Genomic DNA, 24,929 nt, shown 5'->3' with positions numbered 1-24,929 from the left:
AAGATTCAGACATAAAAGGCCTTTAAATGGCTCACGTAGGCTTAAAAGAGAGAAAAAGAAAATATAGAGAATAAAGTTAATGCCTTTAAAAAAGGGTAAACTGTTTAAAGAGACAGAATAAATTAATTGAGAGTAAAAATAAGCCACGTAAAAATGGAAAATTCACAGAGAGTCTGGATTATGTATTTTGTTGTGTTTTCTTTGATTTTTTTGACTGTAAAGGAGCTAAGTACAGAGAGACATTTCATTATATGGGCTGCCAGGCTAGATCAGAATGGACATCTTAACGGTATGACTTCAGGATTTGGATCTAAGAACATGATGCTTTGGAAAAGAGTTTCTTCTTTTGTTTTCACAGAGGACGAGACTCTGTGGATTGCTTCTATCCCAATATGGTATGATAGACCACGCCCTCCTGAAAGGTTGCTGTGAACATCTTCAAAAAATTACTTCACTCAACTGCCAACTGAGAGGAACCTAGCACACAGGTTACACCATGAAAGACCTAAATAACAGCGCCCCCATTCAGCAGGAAGCAGTTTGGAGAGAAATAACTGCGCCCATTTTCCCAAATATTGTTTATAAATGTTCTTTTACATTTAAAGGGGGATATGATATAGATATGAATAATTTGCATTGGTATGGATTTTAAGGTCAATTTGTTATATGTATATGTATTTCTGATTTTGATTAAGCTATTGTGATTGTAGTTCATTTTAAAAAATGTAATGTATAATTAGGAAATATAGATTGTTAATGGATAATCATTGATAATAGTTAAGCTTGTAGTCATGTTATTAGATTTTCTAGATATGTAGAGATATATTTCAGTTAGATAGACATTCTTCATATCTTTCAAAGACTGCAGAATATGGCATTTAATGTTTTAATAACTTAGGGTTTTTCATGACAATGAGACACGTCTGCTCCTGGCAGCACCAATCTACTTCGAGAGGAAGATGGGCATCGAAGAGGCTACTTATGGAGTTTGTTAGCCATTTGGGCAAGAAACTGCTCTTGGCTGGACTGTTCCATAAACTGGACACAAAGAACCCGCAGAGAGAGGACTGCTGAACTTGCCTAAAGGTGAGATGGTCTTTCGGGGTTCAGATTCATGAAAGAGTCTGCGAGACGTTCTGCAGGACACAGCAGAAAGTGACTGAACTGTCTTTGGAATTTCCTGCTTCATGAAAAAGTCTGCTGGACACTATGGGCCTGAAGGCTGAAGATGGATGCCCCAACGGTACAGAGGAACTTTGGGTGACTGTCTAGGCAGCGAGTTGTCTCTGTCATTTCTAGAGTTTGAAAGTTACAAATGACTTGTTTACTTAGGTAATATTATATCCTTCTGGAGTCTTTGATGGAGTTGAAGAATAAATAGATAGTTATAGATTTCCTTAGTTATGATAAAAGATAAAATAGATTTAAATATTGTAACTGTAATACTTGCTTGATAACTGTTTTGTTATATGTAATTTTGCTATGTTAAAGTTGAAGCCTTTCTTTTTTGTTTAAACAGAAAAAGGGGAAATGATGGAGGAGAGTTATCTGTCTATGTTTCTTTCATTGGTTAATTAATAAAGAAAACTGCCTTGGCCCTTTAAGAGACAGAAAATTAGGTAGGCAGAGTAGACAGAACAGAATTGTGGGAACAAGGAAGCAGAGTTGGGGAGACGCTTCAGGCATTCGCCATAGTGAGACTCCATGCTGCTCCTCTCCGAGATGGACGCAGGTTAAGATCTCTCCTGGTAAGCCACACCTCGTGGTGCTACCCAGATTACTAAATATGGGTTAAAGGAAGATGTGAGAATTAACCAATAAGAGGCTACAGATAATGGGCCAGGCAGTGTTTAAAAGAATACAGTTTCCCTGTAATTATTTTGGGTAAAGCTAGCCAGGTGGCGGGTGGCGGGACGCAGGCGGGACGCAGCCCCGCCGCTTCACACTACAGAAAAACTTAGATTTTCTTTTAATTGGTCGTGGCAATGGATACATGGATTCATGGTTTATCATACTAAAACCCAGTAAGATTGTCTTCTTTTAAAAAAATACAAGATGGCTGGGCGGTGGATGTGCAGCTTTAATCCCAGCACTTGAGAGGCAGAGGCAGGCGGATCTCAGTGAGTACTCGGTCTACAGAGTGAGTTCCAGGACAGTCCCAAGGCTGTTATACAGAGAAACCCTGTCTCAACACCTCCTCTGGAAACAAAAGCAAGATGGCTTGGCGGATAAAGGCACTTGCTACACAAGCCTGCTGTGAAGACCTGAGTTGCATCCCTGGAAGGTGGAATTGGTTCGGAAAGTCCTCTGACCACCATAACAGCTTGCTCATCTGCCACACGCAATGATAAATACCACGTCATTTTTAATTGGCAGTATTGCTATCAAATTCAAAGCCTTTTACAGAGGTCATTGAGATGTACCCCCAGCCCTGCCCGCTATTTCGAATGGGTAAAATGTAAGTATAAATTAGTAAATTATGTCTGAAGAAAGCCACTGAGTGACACCAGCCACAGGGCTGGAAACCACGGAAAGTTCAAAGGGCATCCAGCAAGCACTCCTTAGCAACTCTAATAAAGGGGGGGTGAGGAGCATAATCAGAATACTTCCACATTAGAAATCTCTTTAAATCAATCATAAATTATAAGATTCACACTTTGGGGGTCTCAATGGTCAACACTGAACGTGCCTTTAAGACTGGAAGATGGGGTTGAGAGATGACTCAGGGTTAAGAGCATTTGTTCTTCCGAAGGACCTGGGTTTGGTTCCCAGCACCCACATAGTGGTTTATATTACTCCATAACAACAGCCAGGGGATTCAAAACTCTCTTCTGACCTCTGAGGGCACCAGGCACACACATGGTGCACATATATACATGCAGGCAAAATGTTCATACACATAAAGAAAGCTATTGGGGGTGGGGAGGATTAGAAGCTGCCTGAGCTTCTTATGATCAGTGGCCTGCAAAACTTTAACCCAGAGCTTGGCAGGAAGGCAGTGGCTGGATTCAACAAAAGGTCTAAAGAAACATCCAGAAACAGTCTTGCAACTGTAATTTTATTTTCTTTTGTGAAAATAAACTGGGAGTTTAAATTGCTCCAAAAACCATAAAAACAAAATGAAATACACACAGAAGGAGCTTGTGAGGTGGTGGGGGAGGGGCAGAGGGTCTTAGAACTTCGGCAGATTGGACTAGCACACACTGAAGGACAGGAGCCAGGCAGTGGGAACTGCGAGGCAGGAAGACTCAACTGTGCACCGAGAGGAACACAGACTTCTTGGAGGCACCTTGAGTCATTTTAAATGCAGGGGTAGGGGATCATTTCAGAGGAAGGACCTCTTTCCCCACCACGAAAGCTCTCAGAGGCTGGCCCATGGGGGCCCGAAGGAGAGGGGGATGCTGGTGGGAACGGATCAGGCCAAGATGTGATCACACGTGGTCATGGCCTTACAACGGGCAGAGGACAGAGGGGCATGAACTGTACTGAACACATGACAATACTTGTGCTAAGGAACAAGAGTGACCTGGAGGAAGGGAGCCAGGCTAGAACTCCAGGCCAGGCAACATGGCAGATGCGGTGGGGGAGCTAGGGCAGGTGGGACCGGTGAGGACAAGGGAGGGCAGAAAGTCAGGAAGAGAAGAGGTAGAGAGGCATTTTCCGCCCAGGAATACCCACCACAGCGCATGGGGCGAGAGCAACACACTGCTTTTCAGTGCTTTCTTGTGAAGATTTTTGGGGGGGGGGGTGATGAAGGTTTTATTTTGTATTTTTTTTTTCTTTTTTTTTAAAAAAGCCTGAAGATCAGCTGTTGGTTACATCTATAGTCGTAAAGCACTGCCGTTACCAGTCACTTTACAGAACAGTCCAGAGTGGTCAAATATTGACCAATAATGTTTCCTTTTATCCCCTCCTCTCTTCTGAATCATTCCTACTTGGAGTCCCGAGACAGCCTGCATAGAACAGGGGGCAGCTTAGTGGGCAGACTTGGTGACCAAGGAAAGAGGCTGGGCTTGTAGCACGGGGAGGGCCTGATGGGCATGGAGGGTAGCTGGGAAGGAAGGGGGAGAGGTCAGCAGAGCAGTGGGCACGGAGCCCAGGGGCAAGGGCCTGGATAGGAGTGGCGGCTGGCTGCCCATCTGGCTGGAGTTACTGGCTGTGGCCTTAGCGGCCAGGAAGGCAGCTGAATGGAGAGCCAGCTGGGCTCGGGTCTCCGGTTTGGTGGTGAGGGACAAGGGCTGGGCTTGCTCGGAGTGGGTGGCCGCAGGGGCAGCTGGCGATGCCAAGGCTGCGGAGGGAGTTGCAGGCGAGTCCAGCGTGCTGCCATGGGAAGAGGCGGGGCTATCGCAAGGCTTCTCAGGGGGCAGGTACTGAATACATGGCTTCTTGCTCTTGGAGGCCAGAGCACCTAAAGACAAAAGCACAAGGGAAAAACGATCAGCTGGGAGCAATGGGAGGGGGAAGAGCAGTGGCCAGACACCGGTACAGTTAGCCTTGTGGATCGGTGGCTCCCCCTCTGTGGATTCAACCCAGAACCAATGAAAATAGTCAGGGGAAAAAAAAAATCTTTTCCGCACACACACATTTTCTTTTCCTTGCTGTTTTTTCCACGAAGCAAATAGAACCTAGTAGCTGTTTTCACAGCATTCATTGTATGGGACGTTAGAAGCATCTAGAGTGCTGTAACATAGCTGGAGGATCCGCATAGCTATATATAGATACAAGACCACCTACTCAAGGCACTCAAACATCTGTGGATCAGCGATCTGAGAAGCGGAGTACGGTGGGGCCCTGGAGCCAATCTGAAGGATACTGAGGGATGACTGTGCATTGGAATCATTAAGATTGCTTGAAAAATACTTGAAAATATTATATTGTGGGGTGTGTGTGTGTGCATGTATGTGTGGAGGGCAGAGGTCAAGGCTGTACGTGTCTGTGTACCAGGTGTGCCTGGCACCTGTGGAGGCCAGAAGAGGGCATTAGATGCCCTGTAACAGGAGATACAGATGGGTACAAGCACTCTTCACTACTGAGCCAACTCTCCACTCTCCACCTTCTTTTTTGAGACAGAATCGCTCACTGGCTATAAAGCCTGCTGTTCTTAGTAATTAGATGCATGGTATCTTTTCCGTGGGTACCAGGCATCAGAAGACAGCTCTTGCTTGCACAGACTTAATCCACTGACTTCCAACTCCAGTCAGGGCTTTACTTGTTTGTTTGAGACAGGCTCTCATGTATCCCAGGATGGCCTCAGACTGGAGTCAAGAACAATCTCAGGGTCCCATTTCTACCTCTGAAGTGTGGGGATAGATGCGCAGTACAACCTCTGTTTGATGTGGTGCTGGCTGCCAGGCTCAAGAGCGTCGTGCATGCTTAGGCAAGCATTCCCTCAACTGAGCTGCACGCCTCTCCAGGTCTTTCAAAGATTCCAAGATTAGGAAACTACACGTAAGGACACCCAGAGAAGGCACAGTCTAAAAACCAAATGCTCAAACTGACAAAGACGCACTCAGAATCTTATCAGTTTAAAGTCTCCCACCTCATCACCCCCTCCTTAAAGCCCTTAACTGTTGAGATGAATCCCCAGCCTGTTTTAAAATCCTTGGCTCATGGTGCAGAGATGGGGGCACTCCTGCGGAGAACTGTGGCGTGTCACATAACAGGTTTTGTATCGTCTCTATATTCTACTACTGTATGCGGCTGCACAGGAACATACAGATTATGAGGCCAGTGTACCGCAAACGGCACGAGCACATTAGTTACCCATCAGCCTTATACTGAGACGAAGGCCAGGACCTAAAACCCGTCACCCCGAGCAAGGCTCCGTGCTAGTCCTCATCTATTACAGCGTTTTGTGTGATGTGGTTCCTGAACAATGGCAACACTGTTTATTCTGGTGTGCAACCAAAGAAAACCGAATTCCGGGGAATCCATAGCGATCTTCACCATTACCATAGAAACACGCCTCTAAGTGTCCATAAAATGTCTCTAGACAGTTTTAACAGAGCAAGGAGCACCCACCCTGAACATTGACAGAGGTCCTACATAAAAGGAGAGAACAAGCTGGGCACCCACTTTCACCCCCCCTGCCTACTGACCAAGAATACAGTATGATCAGCTGCAGGGTCCTCTCACCATGAGGGATGGGATCCTCAAGCTCTAAGACAAAACAAAGCCTTTCTTTAGTTGCTTTTGCAAGGTATCAGGTGTTTTGTCAAGGCAACGAGAAAAGTAAGTAAACCAAGTGCTCTTTTTGTCTCTAGTATGCCACTATTGGAAGGGAATTTCAGAGATTAATTCCAGCTAATTCTTATTTTTACTGAATAACTCTTACAACTCAGAGGGACTGAGACACACCTGGGCTTTGAAAAGATTGTTGGTTTCTCTCACTTTAAAATACTTATTATCATCCAGGCGGTGGTGGTGCACACCTTTAATCCCAGCACGCGGGAGGTAGAGGTGGGAGGATCTCTGTGAGTTTGAGGCCAGCCTGGTCTACAAGCGCTAGTTCCAGGACAAGCTCCAAAACTACAGAGAAATCCTGTCTCAAAAAACCAATAAATAAATAAATAAAAATACTTATTATCGTCAGGTGGTGGTGGCACACACCTTTAGTCCCAGCACTTGGGAGGCAGAGACAGGTGGATCTCTGTGAGTTCGAGGCCAGCCTGGTCTACAGAGGGAGTTCCAGGACAGGCTCCAAAGCTACAGAGAGACCCTGTCTCGAACCCCACCCCTCAAATACTGATTATCTTAAGGAGAGTAACTGGGGAAATCCCCAAACCCTCCAAGTTTTCTATGAGGCTCTGACAGCTCGTGTTCTCCTAGAGACCCCAGCCAGGACTCACCCTCTGCCTCCTGGATTTGCTGCTGTGACTGTGTCTGGGACAGCTGCTTTTCTCTCTTCCTCTTCTTCTTCTTCCCCTGGAACACATGGCCACAGGATGAAATGAATAATGACAGAATAACACCAGCTCTGCGAGAGGACCCAGAACACAGGTGCCAGTCCCCCGTCTCTTGATTGCTCCTGGCGAGGGTGTTAGGAAAGGAGGCAGAGTGACCCCGCCCTTCCTTCTCAAAAAGTCCCTCTGGTTGGGGCAGCCAGGCCTCTTGGGCTTGATGGCTTCCAAGCTACTCTGTTTCCTTTATCCTGTACTCCCTAGAAGAGGTTACTAGTCTTTTAGAAGCCTCTTTTCCCCCTGCCCGCTCCTTGGGCGTGTGCATGTATGTGTGTGCACGTTTGCAGTGCACATGGGGACCAGAGGGCCGGATGTCATTCCTTAGGCACTGTCCACCTTTTTTGGAGACATAGTTTCTTCATTGGCCTGGAACTTGCCACACAGGCTAGACTGGCTAGTGAGCCCCACGGATTTGCCTCCTCCTCTCCAGTGCTGAGAGTCCAAGAACACAGCACCATGCCAGGCTCTCTGTGTTGGAGATTAATGCTCATTTTCTGGCAAAGCAAATAATTTACTTTCCGATCTATCACAAAAAGAAATCATATTAAAAAAACCTGACAAGTTTCAAAGAATTTCTAGACATGGACCCTAAGAATTCAAACTTGGTTTCCTTGTTTTCTAGAGAACAAGGCTACTCCTCTAAAAGCAAACTGGAGTTGTTTCTTTTCTCTCCTCTGCACCCCGAAGATGTGCAGCTCCTGGGGTGGTGTGTGTGTGTGCCTGAGTTCTGCACAGCATGAACACTTGCATAATTGTGTGTGTGTGTGTGTGTATGAGTTCCCCCACAGCCTGAACACTTGTATAGTTGTGTGTGTGCTCGTGCATCCAGGTGTGTGTGTGTGTGTACGAGTTCCCCCACAGCCTGAACACTTGCATAGTTGTGTGTGTGCGCACACATGTGCATCCAGGTGTGTATGTATGAGTTTCCCCATAGCACGAACACTTACATAGTTGTGTGTGTGCGCGTGTGCATCCAGGTGTGTGTGTGTATGAGTTTCCCCATAGCACGAACACTTACATAGTTGCATGCGTGTGTCCAGGTGTGTGTGTGTATGAGTTCCCCCACAGCCTGAACACTTGCATAGTTGTATGCATGTGTGTGTGTGTGTCTGAGTACCAGCACAGCCTGAACACTTGCACAGTTGTGTGTGTGCATCCAGGTGTGTGTGTGTGTGTCTGAGTCCCCCCACAGCACGAACACTTACATAGTTGTCCCGGGCTGACCAGGTTGGGTAGAGCTGTGCATGAAGCTGCCGTTCTTTCCTGGCAAGCTCGTAGTACTTGGCCTGTTCTTCTCTAGACAGGTTGTGCCACTGAGAGAGAGAGGGTTGAGAAACACAGAGCAATCAGGGAAAGGGCCACGGAGGCCTGGTCTGAGACGCGTCACCAGGAGGGTGGGCCTTACCTTTCTTCCCAGGATTTGGTTAATGGCCGCGCTTTCCTTCAGGGTGCACTCAGCCACCACCTTGGCCCTCATCTCCTTCATATACAACATGAAGGCATTCAGAGGCTTCTTCACATGAGGCTTCTTCTCTTCCTCCTTTTTCACGGTAACTGGGGATTTTCTATGGAGGCATGTAGCTAGAGATTAGGTGCCACCCCCATCCAGCTCCCCCTATCGGTGATTCACTAGCAGCTGAACAAAGCTTTTGGGAGGAGAGGCTTGTTTGGGTACCCATGTGTGGGCAGAGGACCGGAGAGATTGCTCAGAGGTTAAGAGCACTGACTGTTCTTTCCAGAGGTCCTGAGTTCAATTCCCAGCAACCACATGGTGGCTCACAGCCATCTGTAATGAGATCTGATGCCCTCTTCTGGTGCATATATACATAATAAATAAAGGATCTGGGTGGGTGGGGGACAAAGAGAGAGAAGAGAGAGGAAGAGGAGGCAGGCTATAGTTCTCTGGGCTCCTTAGCCATGGTACTAGTGGTGTGGGCTTTCCTGCTGTCTTTCCGACAGAGGATGATGTCTGGGTCTTTGCTCTGGCATCAGCTCTCATGAATCCTTGGGAGAATTATTTTCTCCTCTCCTGGCTTCATATTTCATTGGGATGGCAGGGCAGGGAGCTGAAAGCTCCCTTAGTTCCTCACAGCCACTAGAACCTGACCATGAGAACAATTGCACCAAGTCTTAAAGGAAGGGATGTAGAAAATCAAACAGTCTCTGGGAGAGAAGGCAGGACTAGGATTGCAAGCTGACACCAGGAGAGAAAACCAAGTGACATGGACTGGCCAGTGGCTCACGTCCCCTCCATCCAGGTGGCCTCTTACTTACGCACTCACTGCAGGGCTCAGACTGGGGGGCGCTGGCTCCTGCTTCACGATGGGGGAGACGATGGCAGGGTGGGGGATTCCTGAGGTGGGCAGGCCAGGATGGGCAGGGGCCACCATGTGTGGGGAGAACCGACTTGAGACCAGGCTGCAAAACCAGCGGAGACAAATGAGAACAGAGAGGCAAGGGCTGCGTGCCACCCGGGTGACTGTGTTCTGCAGAACCAGGCTCTCAGCTTTAGGGAATGACTAAGAATGCTACTCCCTACCACACACAAGATACCCAAGCCCGGTGCTGGATGCAGGGGGAATGAAAAACACAGGAGGCGTGACAGTCAGAAGGCATGAGATACAGGGAAAGGCAGGACTGTGGGCCATAGGTTATCTGCCACTGACAGCCCCATTGTTAGGTAGAGCCACCCCTGTGACAATTTTCCATAGCTTGTGTCCTTATCTGACATTACCACAGAAGACACACATTTTCACCTAGTCTCTGGCTTCAGTGTGACATGTTCAAAATGACTCTGTTCCCCAGAGCCTGGTAGGTGGGATGTGAAGGCAGGGTAACAGGCTAGGGCTCTGAGGTTTTAGCTGTGTGTGTGTGTGTGTGTGTGTGTGTGTGTGTGTGTGTGTGTGTGAGAGAGAGAGAGAGAGAGAGAGAGAGAGAGAGAGAGAGAGAGAGAGAGAGAGAGAGAGTGAGTCCTGAGGTCCCTATTCCATGGGGCTGTGGTATAAAGAGCATTTGGCAAGAGGTAGCCCCCTCATCAAAGAGAAGTGAGGATCAGGGAACCCCACACCTGCTCACTAACCTACAGGGGACAGGCCAGTTCATGGACAGAAATGGCACAGTCGCTAATAGACAAATATCCCAGCACGTCATGTTGTCGGCCCCAGCCCCAGGACTAACCTGGACATTGAGGCGTTCATGGCGAGGGCAGGGTAAGGATGCCGGAAACCACCAGGAGGGAGTGAGTACATGGGCTGTCCTTGCCTGTGAGGGTGAGGAAGGAGCAAGATGACTTAGTCAGACATGAGGGGTGTTTAGGGCCAAGACTGAGGGGGCTGCAGAGAAATGGTGAGAAATGGGGGCAGGAAGTCAGAGAAGCTGGGAGGAGGAATGTCTAAGCCAGAAATCCAGAAGGCAGAGCTCAGCGGAGGAAGGAAGGAGGGTAAGAAAGGCCGTGGGTTTCCTTACTGTGGGACCAACCAGCCGAGGGGATGGGGGATTTGTCCAACAGCTCCTGGAGACAGCGGGTAATACGGCGACAGCTCAGACGGATGAGGAGGCCGGGGGATTCCTGCTTCCAAAGAGAGATGTGTCAGACAGTCCCCTCTCCCTACCTTCATAATCCATATAACATCCAACAGGAGCCTCCTTCCCCACAAGCCCAGGCTGTCCACACCCTGGGAAGCCCTTGTCTCTCAGAATCACTGCCCTTTCCACCTTCGGGCAGCTCTGGGCTGCCACTCAAGGGCATCCAAAGGAGGGAGGACCCATATACTGTCTCTCTAGCTACCCAGGAGCTATCTCTGTGGTTGTAACTTGTTTTTGTTTTCTGGACAGGGATCCATACAGGGCCCAGGACATACCCAACAGAGAGCAAAAAACATCCCGAGTCACCCTTTAACTCGTGTTCTAGAAATCCTGACTTATTCCCAGTACAATAAACTTATTCTGCCAATAAGCCACCCCGCTTCTAAATGCTGGATCCTCACCCCACCTTTTTCCCTCCCCAGCAATAATCAGTATTTCTCCAAATAAGGGCTCTGAAAATTCCTAGAACCACAGTGACTCAGTAGGAATGTTATGAAGACCTTGGCTCCCAGGGATGGACAGGTATGGTGGGCAGTTAATTATCACCGACAACACATAAAAAGCCAGCCCCACCCCTGTGTTATAGCTATTTTAAAGTCTGTCCAGAAGGCCCTTATTTGAAATGTATGGTGTAGGGCATCCATTCTGGTTTACGGAGGCACAGCCTCAGAGAGACTGGGCAGCACTCTGAATGGACAGCGGTACCAGGCTCTATGCCTAACATTTCTTTAGTCCTCACAACGGCCTTTCAGTGTGGAGAGGTGGGAGCCACAGGTTAAAACCAACCCGACAAACAAGAAACCCACCAGACCAAACAAAGCACTACTCAAGCGAACCGGCAAGGCAACCAGCCTTTAGAGAACTTCCACAAGATCTGAATACAGATCTTATTCACTCAAGGATTCTTCTAAACCCCACTCCATGGGAGCACAGCCCATCCCTGGGACCACTCACCTGTCTTTGGATCGATCTCTGGGGAGAGATGCGTGGGAGGGGAAGCAGGGGAGAAGTGGTCGTTGCTGTAGGTGATGAGAGGTGTCAACGGGTGCATGTGATGAGGGTGCTGGACAACAGGAACCTTGTTGGACTGCAAGAGAGAGAAGACGGACTAGGCACAGAGGCCAGGGAGACAGTGTGCACCCAGCTGTCACTCCCTGGCGAAATGTGCACCGGCCCTTTTCAGCGCAACACCCTATCCAGCCCTCCTAACAGGCCTGGAGAGCAGGACACAACACAAGAGGACGAGAGAGTCCAGGGAACCCCCTCTCTGGCCCCGCACAGTACCCCTTCACAGGTGCAGTGAGGTGCCTGTGGGCTGCTCAGTTCTAATGAACTACGTCATCTCTGTGGATGGGAGGAGGGCTTAGTACATTTTCTAGACCACTTCCATGGAAACAGGAAATCTCAGGTTCGTTGCCAAGTTCAGACTCACAGACGAAAGGCTCTCTGAACTCGCCGCTCCTTCCTGCAGCCTTTCTTTTCATTTGGCGCTCACACTACAAACTCCAATCTCCTCAGGCCCTGGAGCATCGTAGGCTCACAGGTCTTTCTGCAGAGTTAAGGTGGGCAGAGCAAGGGGTAGAAAACCCAACCCGATCATGAGCTGCGCTGGTCTTGGTGGTGGAAATGGTCTTCATGCTGAGCAACTTCCTACCCCTCTGTGTTTATTAGATGTAGTAGATGAGGAAGGTTAAAATCCTAGTGCTGGAGCTCTGTGAGTTCAAACCAGCCTGGTTTACAGAGTGAGTTCCATGACAGCCAGGCTTACAAGGAAAAACCCTGTCTCAAAGAAAAAAACACCAAAAACCAACCAAACAAAAAACCCTAGTAATGTTTTCACTTTATTTACTGGCCATCACCACTGGTTGTAGATCCACAAAATATACAGCACAACTAAAACCATAAACAGCAACTAATTCTGACATCAGATCGCTAAGAAACCAGTGCATCCAAATGCTGTGCTTGGGTTTCTTGGGGATGGTTTGTCAGAAGGTGACTGTTGGCACTATGAACGTAACAGGACTATTACCAAAGAAGAGTAAGACAGAAGAATCATGGAGAACGATCAGAAGGTTCAGAGTTCAAGGTGTTTTCTACCATTGCCTGATAACCTGAGTTTATACCTAGAACCCACATAGCAGGGCCTCTGACCTCCACGAGAATACCATTAAACAAGTATGTCCACACACACACATACAGAGAAATATAATGAAAAACAAAAATAAAGAGAATTACACAAAACCATCTCAGTTGGGAAAACAAACTAGGGGTTTAAAAGTGACTGCTACACAAGCAGGCCATGTAAGCCGCCCCTGCCGCCAACCTCTCATGATTTCTGACATCAGCTCATTATGTGGTCCAGGCTGGTCTCAAACTCATCTGTTCCAGCTTCATGCCTCCGTTTTTAATTTACACTTATTTGTATCATTTTGTCATTTTATGGTATGAAGTTTTGGGTTGGGGCATGTAGCTCAGTCATCTAGCATGCTTGAAGGCCTGGGTTGACCCCAGCACTGAATGAACTAGGTGTCATGGCATGTACCTGTAACCTAGGCACTTGCATTGGGGAAGTGGAAGAAGAAAGGTCAGAAGTTGAAGGTCATTTTTTTGCTACGTAGTGAGTTGAAAGCGAGCCTGGGACAGTGTTCTCTCTAGACAGTCAGTCAGTCAGTCAGTCAATCAGTCAGTCAGTCAGTCAGTCAGTCAGTCTGTCTGTCTCGTAAAGAATGTCAGGTGCCAATGTCAAAGAACACAAAGAAGGAAACCTGAGTGCAATTTGCAAATCTAGGTCTAATAAACCAAACTAAATGTCTTGTCCATTGTTATCGTCTGCCACTAGGGGGCATCATTGTGCAGAAAATGAGCTAGGGAAGAGACAGGAAGTAAAAGCTGCTGAGCAAGCCTCTTCTTTCAGGCAGCTACAGCCTGCTCTTCTCACTCCCTTCTCTCTCCAGCTGCCCTCAGGAGCTTGAGGATCACAGCGTAAGCTGAGCTCATGGATCAGGAACGCACGTAGAAGACACAGGTGCTTGCTCTGCAAGGAAGGCACCCATCCAGAACAGAGCCAAATCCTTCCCGCAAGCTACACAGCCTGAGGTGAAGGAGTCATTAACTTTCAACGGCTGCCCAGGAAGTCACCCAACACTTCAGTAGGCAACTAACAGGATTCAAAACTTGAGTTCTACCATTACTGGTCTATTTGCTCATAGAGATGGCCTTTTCTTGGGGCGGCGGTGGGGCGGTGGGGAGGAGAACGCTGTTTCTGAGAGACTGTGCAGAAAAGCAGGGTTCAGAGGAGAACAAAAACTAAAAATGTTTGCAGCGACATCAGCTTCTTTGAAACATCGCAAAGCCCACGGGAAGGAGTGGGATAGGAAGCACTTGGGGGAGGCTCCCGCAGACCTTGTCCCTCCAGGTACAATCTGCTGAGAGGCTGAAAGGAGAGCTCCAAGGACCTCAGAGGCTCTGCTGCAGCATCCTGCCATACTCCGACTCTCTATCTGTCCTGGATGATCCACTAAGCCCAGGGTGGCTCTGTTGCCCAACTCATGCAACAGAAAGTATCAGCTTTGCCGTGCCCCTTGGTTCCTAACCTCAGGATGGTTGCAGGAATAGCCCTAACTCCTTGTGTATTTCCTAAGTGCATTCCGAAGACACGAATGGCTACTTGGCTGGACTCAGCTAAACTGAGATGTACTAAAAGACGAAGAACCAGCAAAGAAGTGTGTTGTCACACCACAACATGAAGCTTCCAATTTCCTTCTGGCGCATTCCACACAGTAAGGACTCATTCCTTATTTTGTTTTACTTTTTTCAAAGACAGGGTTTCTCTGTGTAGTTCTGACTATCCTAGAACTCACTTTGTAGAGCAGGCTGGCCTCGAACTCACAAAGATCCGCCTGCCTCTGCCTCCCAAGTGCTGGGATTAAAGAAGTTGTGTACCTCCACCGCCTGGCCCTAAATTATAAAATTATTTTAAACATTTATTTGTGTGTGTGCTCACACATGTGCAAGGGTGCTTGTGGAGATCAGTGAATTGGTTCTCTCCTACCATGTGGGTTTCAGGGCTAGAACCCCAGATCATGAAGTTGAGCCCTTTTGCGGACGTATCCATGACAGGATACCCTACTATCCACCATCTACACAGATGTTCTTTTTTTGTTAATTAACAGCTTAAAGTTTTATGACAGAGAGCAACCTTCTAAGCACGCATCCAGTCACAGATACCTACAAAGCTCTTCCTTAAGCAAATTCATGAGATGTCTCCTTTCTAATTCTGCCCCCCCCCCCCAATACAGGGATTCTCTATGTAGTCCTAGCTGTCCTGAAGCTCAGTATGTAGACCAAGTTGGCTTCAAACTCAGAAATCCACTTGGTTCTGTCTCCTGAGTGCTGGAGTCAAAGGTATGTGCAACCACACTGGCTTTCTTTCTCTTTAACAAATAAATTTTGTTTTAGATTTTTCTTTTTAAAAAGATTTATTTCTTTATTATGTATATAGTTTTCTGCCATCATGTATGCCTACAGGCCAGAAGAGGGCACCAGATCTCATTACAGATGCCTGTGAGCCACCATGTGGTTGCTGGGAATTGAACTCAGAACCTCTGGAAGAGCATTCAATGCTCTTAAATGCTGAGTCATCTCTCCAGCCCCCTTGTTTTAGATTTTTAAATTTTATATCCTGTTTGAGTGATGTGTACTGTGTGTATGTCTGGTGCTCAGAGAAGTCATAGGCATTGGATCCCCTGAGCCTGGAGTTAGGATAGTTGGGAGCCACTGTGTGGGTGCTGGGAGTCCCTGCGCAAGCGTGCTCCCGACTGCTGGCTCAACAGTGTTAGAGCTACTCTGCTCCCAAATTTCCTACTTGCCTCAGATGCCACAGTTTCTGGCCACCTATTTCTAAATTACTCTCAAGTCTATCTTAAAACTGGCAAAATATTCCAGAAAGAGCCAGCTGGTGCAGAAAAGAGGGGTGAAAAATCTCTATGCAACAAGAACTGGGGCCAAGAGGAACATAACTGGAATTTGGACGAGAGGAACTGGTAAGATGGCTCCCTGTAAGGGTCATGTTGGTGAACTTGACAACAAGTTGGACAGCATGAGTTCCATCGCAGGAACTCACAGGTGGAAGAAGAAGATGATTACTGGAAGTTGTCCCCTGATCCCCACAAACACACCATGAGATACGTGCTTCCCCTTACCCTCCAATAAATAAATGCATGTTACATGTAACAAAACAGACCAGGCCGGGCATGCTGGCACACACCTTTGATCTCAGCACTCCAGAGGCAGAAACAGGTGGATCTCCCTGAGTTTGAGGCTAGTTGGTCTACACAATGAGGTCTACATAGCCAGAGCTGTGGAGAGAGACCTGTCTCCAAAACCAAGCAAACAAAGCCAAAACAACAACAAAATTTCCACACGTGGACATCTTCCTTGATAAACAAACACGTCTCAAACTCTTTAACAATTCCTTTCCTTCTTCCTTTTTATTGAGACAGGGTCTCATCTAGCCCAGGATGACTTCAAATTCACTACTCACAGAGATCCGCCTACCTCTGCCTCCCGAGTGCTGGGATTAAAGGAGTGCGCCACCACTGCCCGGCTGGCCGAGTTCTTCAATTACAGGTGTGCATCATTATGCCTGGCTTTAGGTAGTGCTAGGGATGGAACCCAGGGCTTTGTGTGTGTGAAGCAAACAATGCCAGCCGAGGTACATCCCCAGCCCAACAAAATTATTCTCAGCACACTGTGAACTCTTTAGCAATCACCTTACCCCAGCCTGTCCAGCAGAGGAAACATGTGACTCCCACACAGAATCTTTCTGTACCATGTATGATGGCACTTATTTACTGGTTACGTGACTGGAGAGGCTGTATGGAACAGGCGCTGATTTGGACAGCCACAGAGAGCGATCTGACAGAGCAGAGAACAACCGGCCTCATAGAAAATCAAGGGTCACAAAAATAAATAAGAGCTTTTGCATTCACTGTATGACGTGTTCTGGGTCTCACGGAGGCAGCGAGAGAACTCTATCTGGGGCTGGAGAAAAGACTCCGTGGTTAAGAGCACTGACTGCTCTGGCTGAGGTCCTGCGCTCAGTTTCCAGCACCCACATGTTGCCCACGTCTGTCTGTAATGAAAACTATTGGGGGATCTGATGCCTTCTGGCCTTGAAGGACACCTGTACATATGTGGGGTACATAAACTCATGCAGACACACACAAAGAACTCTTTCCAAAAAAAGAGAACCTGATCTACTTAGACAAAAGCACCTGTCCTCAAGGTTGAGTAATACAGTGTGTAGGAAGTGTGTGATAAACACCACGGAGAAAAAGTCAACCGGAAAGGCGGATCAGATGGGCTCTTCAGGGTCACTAAGAAAATGACTTGCTTAAATGACTGAAGGTGGAGCGAGTTAGACACGAAGCAGAGATGGTGGAGAGCAGTCTGGCATGGGAGCCCTAGTGGAGCGGCTGGAGGTAGGCGGTATCTTAGTATGTTCGGGGACCTAGCGGTGGCCAGTGTACTAAGCAGGAGGAAGTGCACAGCACCCCAACACAGGGAAAGCCCTGGGCTCACACTCTAGTGCCTTGAGCACAAACCACTCCGAATAGGCTGGGCAAGATAAGCATCACACCTGTAAGCCTGGCTTTCCAGAAGGTCAGGGCCGTGGAACAGCTCAGCAGGCAAAGCCCCCCAAGCCTGAGGCCCTGAGTGTGATCCCAGAGACCCTCATGGTGGAGGGAGAGGACTGACTCCCATAAGGTGTCTTCTGAGCTCCACACGAGACATAGCACACACACACACACACACACACACACACACACACACACACCTTTAAAAAGTTAAAAATAAATGAAGTTGAGGCCAATCTGGGTTCTTTAGCGAGACCATGTCTCTAAACAGCATAACACCAAGAACCAAAAGGAAAATTTCCAAACCCTCCCCCCTCCCCAAGACCTGACAAGGACCATGCTGCAGGCCAGGAAAGATGCAAAGACAAGGCAAGAACCTGCAGGGCAGTAAGAGATAAGATGCTCTGGGAACTGGAATGTGCCTTCAGGTCCTTTTGTGCAGGGGTCTGTGTTGAAGACTTTGCAAATCGGAGCACTAATATAATCCTTTGGGTAAATCCTTCCTGACCAGAGTGCTTGCTTCCCCATTCTTGGGAGCAGGGGAGACAGAGAAACCGACTTTATTGTTCAGTTAGTGCTGCCATTCCTTCCTGTGTGTGTTTGAGGGAAGAGTTTAGAGACGGGGGCCTTGCCCTGTAATCCAGGCTGGATTCAAACTTTCAGTCCTCCTCCCAACTAGCAATGGAAAACAGTTAAAGTGCCTTGTAATTCAAACTGTTAGAAAATATCGTATTTTCACTCAGCTTTACAGAACTGAATGTTTTTGTTACAGTATTCTGCCTGCATGTATGTCTACAGGCCAGAAAAGGGCACCAGATCTTATAGATGATTGTGAGTCACCATGTTGCTGGGAATTGAACTCAGGACCTCTGGAAGAACAGAGAGTGCTCTTTATCCCTGAGCCATCTCTCCAGCCCCTGTTTTGTTTGTTTGTTTTTGGGTTTTTTAAATCATTAAGTTCATCCTTAAAGCCCATTTTCGCTGGCACAATGGATCTCTGAGTTTGAGGCTGGTCAGGACCAGAGTGAGACAGTATCTCAAAACAAAACATAACAAAACAACCATAAACCCATTGTGTGTTATGTGTCGTGCGCTTGTGCGTACGTGTGTGCCACAGCATGGGTATGGGGGGGGTCGGAAGACAACTTACATAAGTAGATTCAGTCCTTCCACCGCAAGTGTCCCAAGGATGGAACTCTGGTCCTCAAGCTTGGTGAGAAGGGCCTTTACCCGCTGAGTCGTCTCACTGACCCCCACTGGTTGGTTTATTTATCTCTGTTATCAAGGGCACAAATTTGATTTGGTGTGTTGTTGATTCTATTCTACATGAAAGTTAGCGGGTGGGAGGAGTAAGTTTTTAAAAAATGCCAAAGTGCGATTGTAGAAAGGAATAGAACAGTGGTTCTCAACCTGTGGGACAAAACCCCGTGGACAAATGACCCTTTCAAATGACCGTGGGTGCCACCCAAGACCACTGGAAAACATTATGATTCATAACTGTAGCAAAATTACAGTTAGGAAGTGGCAGCGAAAACCAATTTATGCCTGGGGGTCTCCACACCACGAGGAAGCTCACCGGTCCAGAAGGAATGAGGCAGTCCCTGCCTTCAAATCTTGATGGCCGTCCTGACTCAGTGGGTAAATATGTGTGGGAAAGAATATGCACAACTTCAAGTCCTCTCACCACTGAGCACTCGTTAGTGACCAGGGTGTGTGTGTTTGGGGGGGGGGGGCAGAAGCACTACAGTGGAAACACCTGGCACCAGCTAATCCCAAAGCCAACACCTCTAATATAGGGCCATATTGACACTGTGGGCCTGCTCCTGATTGGACGGGGAAAGAGCATTGACACAGTAGCATTCTTGCCTACAGTGCACAATCATAACTGCGAGGGAAAGTCAGCCTCAAACTGAAGGACATCCTGCAAACAGCTGGTTTAGCCGGTGATGCAGGACAAGGGGCAGAGAGCTGGACCTCTCACGTGAAGTCCCAGGTTTGATCTTGCTCACTGAATAAACAGAGCATGCTTGTAATCCTAGCCCTTGGGAGGCAGAGGAAGGAGGATCAGAAGTTCAGGGCAATCCTTGGGAAAATACTAAGTCTTGGGCCAGCCTGGGCTATGAGAGGCACTCAACAAAACAAGCCCAACAGAGAAGCCCAGCAATGAAACCACCAGCTTGCCTGTGAGAGTCAGAGAAAACAAGGCAGGCCGAGGAAACAGAAGTCACACCAATGAAACCCAACAGATGAGAAGAGATGGGAGTCAGGATGGAAGGCACAGCCGTTCCTACTGTGCACTAGCGTGCTGGGTGGAAAACAAACGGCACTATTTAGGAGAGACAACTGCGTCAGAGGAACTGTGTCACGGTGGGGGTGGGCTTGAAGGTCTTTCACTCAGGAGTCCCTCAGTGTGACTGACAGACGACTTTCCGATGCCTTCTGGTCAAGATGTAGCGAGCACCATGTCTGCCTACATGGGCCATGCACCCCATCAAGATGATAATGGACTGAACTTCTGAAACTAAGCGAGCCGCCCCAATTAAATGTTTTCTTTGTAGGAGTCGCCATGGTCATGGTGTCTCTTCACAGCAGTAGAAACCTGACTATGACAACTAGGGAATTGTGTGAAATGTCAATCTTTTTCCTTTTCTTTTGTTTGTATGTTATATGCACAAGGCCCTGTGTGCACCAAGCCCAGAAGAGAACCTGGTGTATCCTAATCCATCACTTCCCACTTTATCCCCACTTAGTCTCCCTGAAACTGGAGTCACAGGAACACGCACATGATCCCATCCTTCCCCCTTTTAATGTGGGGGCTGGGATTTGAATTCAGGGGACCATGATCTTACAGCACACACTTACTGACTGAGCTCTCTCTTCAGGCCCTAATGTTCCTTTCTTGATGTTTTGATAACTCCGTTGTGGTTATTTAAGCAAACATTTTTGTTCTTAAGAAACCTAAAGTGTTCGGAGATCACATTTCCAAGTTACTATCAACTTACCAGAAGTGGAAAAGGGAAAAACATATACAGAAGGAGGGAGAGGAAACCGCAGGAGTGGGATTTGAAGATCAGGATGAAAAGTGTGTGGGAGCTTCGGGTAGGAAACTTTGAAGCTACATCCAAATGAAAAATTTAATATTAAGTAAGAAGAAGTATAATGAGTATAGGAGGACAGAGTGAGCCACACACTGTTAAGGATTTCAGAGACTTCTGGATTTACATGGGTAATCTCGTGAAATGAGAAGCAATATATAAATTACACTTATTTCCCCATTAACTCATTCTTTATCTGTTTATGAATTGATAGATAGGGTCACACACAGCTACATACAAATCTCATTCATTTACATATTTATGAATAGATAGGGCCTCAGAGAGCCCAGGCTTGGGCTGACTATGTGGCAGAGGATGACCTTAAACTCCTCTTGGCCATCCTTCCCCAACACAAACGCCATCCACCACACACCTCTCGCGATGTATGATACGAAAAGAGAAATTCCATTTTGGGATTTGGGGCTCGGGCAATGAGATGTGGTCCTTAGAAGGCAAGCATCCAGGCACTGATTCAGCCACCAGTCATTTGACACAAAGCTCTCTCATTTGTTTCTGACAATGACTCATACAGAATATGGTAAAACAGGGTATTCACTATTAAAACATTAGTGCAATACTGGACATGGGCTGCAGGCTTTATTTTTTTTTTTTTTTAACTCATGAACCTTTTCCCCCTTGCTCCATGAGTAATACTGCTCTTTTAAAAATGTTAATTACATTTTTGTTTATTTTTGGGGGGAGAGTGTGCATGTGTGTGGAGGTCAGAGGCCAACTTGCGGAAATCCCTTCTCTCCCTGCACTATGAGGATTTCAAAGATGGAACTCAGGCAGTCAGGCTTGGTGGCAGGCACCTTCACTGGCTGAGCATGCAAGGAGCCCTGAATTCAATCCTTGAACCCTAGAAACCAAGTGTGGGAGTGAATGCCTACACACACACACACACACACACACACACACACACACACACACACACACACGCACGCATGCATACACACAGATGACGGTCTATATAGCAATATAGATGTCCGCTGCCTTCCTCTATCCCCTTTGGCACTTTCTCAAGCAACGCGGTGTATATAATGCTTTCTTTATTCTTGTGTTTCTGAAACAAGCCTTGCTATGTAGTCCAGGTTGGCTTGGACTTCTGAGTCTCCTGCCTCAGCTTCCCAGGTACTGGAGTTGCGGGTGTATGCCCCCACACCTGACTTACGCATTGCATTTATCATTTCGAATGAGGAGATGACCCTGGAGTGAGGAGAAGTATAGAAGGACCGCCCACCGACCATTCCCCACTTCCTTAACAAATTGTACTTATGCATACGGAAGATGCAGGGTAAATGCTTATGAACAAAACAGATACAGTTTTTTCTTTGCTTGGCGCTCCAGGAAGAGAGTGGCATGTCAGCTCAATCAAGCCCAAGTAGTGAGATTATGGGAGTCAAATACCATAATAGTTACACAGGGGACTGGAGAGATGGATCAGTGATTAAGAGCACAGGCTGCTTTGCAGGGGACCTGGGTTCAGTGCCTAGCACCCACATGGTTATCACAACCATCTGGAACTCTGTTTCTCAACCTTCTTAATGCTGTGACCCTCATGCTTTGGCGACCCCCGACCATAAAATTATTCATTGCTACTTTATAGCTGTAACTTTACTGATGTTACCAATTGTAATATAAACATCTGTGTTCTTTAATGGCCTTGGATGACCCCTGTGAAAGTCATTTGATCCAGAAGGGGTTGTGACTCACAGGTTGAGAATCCCTGCTCTAGGGGACCTGTCACCCTCTTCTGGCTTCCTTAGGCACCAAGCATGTCCATGGTGCACAGACAGGCAGGCAAGCACTCATGCACATAAAATAAAAATAAAATCTTTATGACAAAGCAAAGCAGGAAAACTAGACAGTAATAGAGGCGATGTTCTGTTTCCCACCCCCAGCTGGTTTTAAAGGTGTAAATGGTAGTAATAGCACTCAGCCCCACCCCCACCACAGCCCGGTTACGACTTGTTTGGACACCCTTCCCTGACAGACTCCACATGACTCACCAAATCTCTGCAAGTATGTAACCTATTTTCTTCATTGGCCCTACTCCCTGGGCAAACGTCTTCAAATATTTTACTTCTGATCTAAGCTAAATTTTCATAATCTAGAGTGTTTTCATTTCTCTAATTAAAAAAGAAAAGAAAAAACAATCCCAACTTCTGTGACTGCGACCTAAGAAACTCCAGGCACTGCTCACACCCTCTGGTTTGACAAGGAGTCACGTTAAGTCATTAGGGATGCTGGGAGCTCCTCTTTCCCTTGCCTCCTGTCTTTGATTTGCAATTATGGGAATGATTCTCAACTCTGGCTGCCCCTTAGAGTCGCCGTGGGGAGCTTAAAAAACTAAGATACCAGCCCCACCCCAGCCCAATTAAATCATATCCTTGGGGGATTAAGATGTTAAATTCTATGGGCTCATTATCTCTATTACCTTCGCAATCTGTCCATTTGTTTTGGCACCTAATTCAGGCCCTCATTACCTCTTAGTTCTGCTAATTAAACGGGATGTTAATTGTTCATTCCCTCTCTTAATTTCTTAACAATAGCAAAGGCAGCAGTGGTGGTGGCAATGGTGGTGTAGTGTGGTGGCGGTATGGAACGCCGTTAGTGAAGAGTTACTTTGTGTTGGGCACAATGCTGAACTCATTACACCGTACTGGCTCATTTCTGTACAACTCTATGACGTCAGTGCTCCTATAATCCCCATTTAATAGATGAGGAAACTGAGGCAAAGAGAGATGAGGTAATTGGCATGAAGCTTCAAGAAGAGAAGGAAGCAAAGCAGGGGTTTCCGCAGCAACAGTCCCGCCCACCAACACCTCCTCCCCAGACACCTCAAGTCTTCCTCCTCCCAGAGTTTGGATGAGTTGCTGGACTCTGGGTTCATTAGAGATCGGCCTGTTTATGCCCAGCTCATCCAGGTTGTCTAAAATTACACTTATTTTCTCTCCCCTCTCCCTTCTCTCAAGTTGGCTTGTGGAGGTTGGGGGATAATTTATAGAATCAGTTCTTTACTACTAAGAAGGTACCAGGAATCAAACGCAAGCCATCGAGCATGGCAGCAAGCACCTACATCTGCAGGGCCATCTCTCTGACTTCCTTGCCTTGCAATATTAGAATATAGAGTATGATAATACAAAATTTACTGGGAAAATTATCCACTTCGCTACCTATAAAGCACTATGTACTGACAGCTCAAGCTTCTCTAAGGGCCCTCTGTCCCTCTCCTGTGCTGTGCCGTGACAGACGGGGCACGCATCTGCAGTGGCTGGGTGATTGGCAGCTGCAACTGCAAGGAGCTCCTAGAGTTTAGGAATTCCACACACTTTTCTGTCTCTCTGAGAAAGCCACGAGCGCCTGGTTTGAGGGAAAGGGGCTAGAAAGAAAAAGAGCCAATATTGAGTATTATTACGATAGTGTCCTGGAGCCAGGGAAGTGGGAGTGCTCGACACTGTCAGATATCACCCAAGTGGTACCTAGAAAGCAAGGAGCTGACTGAACGTGGCAGTTAGAGCTGAGCCAGGCTGCCATGGATTGGCAGGGAAGCTGTCACGGTGGAAGCATGGGAAGTAGGGTTGAGGATGTTAAGGCAGCAAGTAGGACGATGCTCAAAGGGAGGATACGTGTTAGATTCGAAAGGGAAATCGCACCTCCGCAAAGGAACCTGTGAAAAGATAGTCCCTGGACAGGAGGGGGCACATCAAGCTCTGACATTTTGGGGTCTGCTGCGGTAGGCTTTGGGGTGCCACAGGATGGGCGAGGGTGGGCTGAGAGGGAGGCACTGAAAGAAAGCTAAAGGGCCTTCGCTGTGTTTGATTCGAGCCACTAGAGGGCACCTGTACCTCATGCTCACCATTCCAAACAGGACCTTGGGGACCAGAAGCGCCGCCCTTTGGTGGCACAACTGTTCAATGCTTTGGTGATGGGATACTGAACTTGCCACTAGTTCCTTGCATGTCTTGGGACAGCCTAACCTGGGTGGTTGGCTCTGCCCTCCATGGTTATTCTTGTATACCGTCCTGACAGATGGTGGTGACAGTCATCTGAGAACCACACATGACATCATGTTGTAAACTACTAAGGGCTTTGCCACTCTAAGCTGGTCCCGTGATTGCTGGAAACCACACAGGCTCACCGCACCTCTATTTATATTCTGTGTGTGTCTTCTTCCTCACGGCTGGCCTCTAAGCTTTTAATGAGCAAGGATTATCAGTATATCTTAGAATGTCCTGTGTGAGAAAATAATACGCATGGGATTTGCTGTAAAATAAGAGTGGTGTGAGGGGGAATGTGAAGGATGGCAATATGGAGGCCATTTTATTTGATATACTCTGCTTTCATAGATCTTTACATTTGTTTCCAGTAGAGCTTCCGAAATCACATGGATCCCTGAGGCAGTGAGGAGGCCCTAGCCTCCTTTCTGTAAAGTGAACAGGCTGAGAAAGGTGAAGGTCCCCTGTGACTCTGAGACTCACTGGAGGGGCAGTCACCGGATAGCTTGGCAGGCATCGACTTGGAGCCTTCCTTCCTTGCTTCCTGGAAGATGGAATGCAAGGATTATATTCCAGCACCGTTTTTTATATGTTCTGGACTTGAGCTCTGCATCACGAGGCTGTGAGGCACCCTCCTGGGACCCCACTGTCCTG

General features: G+C 47.4%; 1 protein-coding gene across 2 annotated transcripts in view; it reads right to left on the bottom strand.

Moving 5' to 3' along the window:
* Positions 1-3,041: 3,041 nt before the first annotated feature.
* The window catches only part of Tcf7l1 (transcription factor 7 like 1), a 169,213-nt gene continuing 147,325 nt past the window's right edge, over positions 3,042-24,929 (bottom strand). For both annotated transcript variants that reach the window (XM_038319828.2, XM_038319829.2), the window contains 8 exons: positions 11,499-11,631; positions 10,425-10,527; positions 10,137-10,220; positions 9,234-9,377; positions 8,365-8,524; positions 8,165-8,272; positions 6,849-6,924; positions 3,042-4,408 (listed from right to left, as the gene is read on the bottom strand). In XM_038319828.2, the coding sequence (XP_038175756.1) occupies positions 3,975-4,408; positions 6,849-6,924; positions 8,165-8,272; positions 8,365-8,524; positions 9,234-9,377; positions 10,137-10,220; positions 10,425-10,527; positions 11,499-11,631 (1,242 nt within the window). In that variant the 3' untranslated portion in view covers positions 3,042-3,974. The remainder of the gene's footprint in view (positions 4,409-6,848; positions 6,925-8,164; positions 8,273-8,364; positions 8,525-9,233; positions 9,378-10,136; positions 10,221-10,424; positions 10,528-11,498; positions 11,632-24,929) is intronic.

Source organism: Arvicola amphibius, chromosome 2 (assembly GCF_903992535.2).
Source record: "Arvicola amphibius chromosome 2, mArvAmp1.2, whole genome shotgun sequence".
In the NCBI taxonomy this organism is placed as follows: domain Eukaryota; kingdom Metazoa; phylum Chordata; class Mammalia; order Rodentia; family Cricetidae; genus Arvicola; species Arvicola amphibius.
The sequence above is the reverse complement of the archived record's forward strand: the minus strand, read 5'-3'. Positions and strand labels throughout refer to the sequence as shown.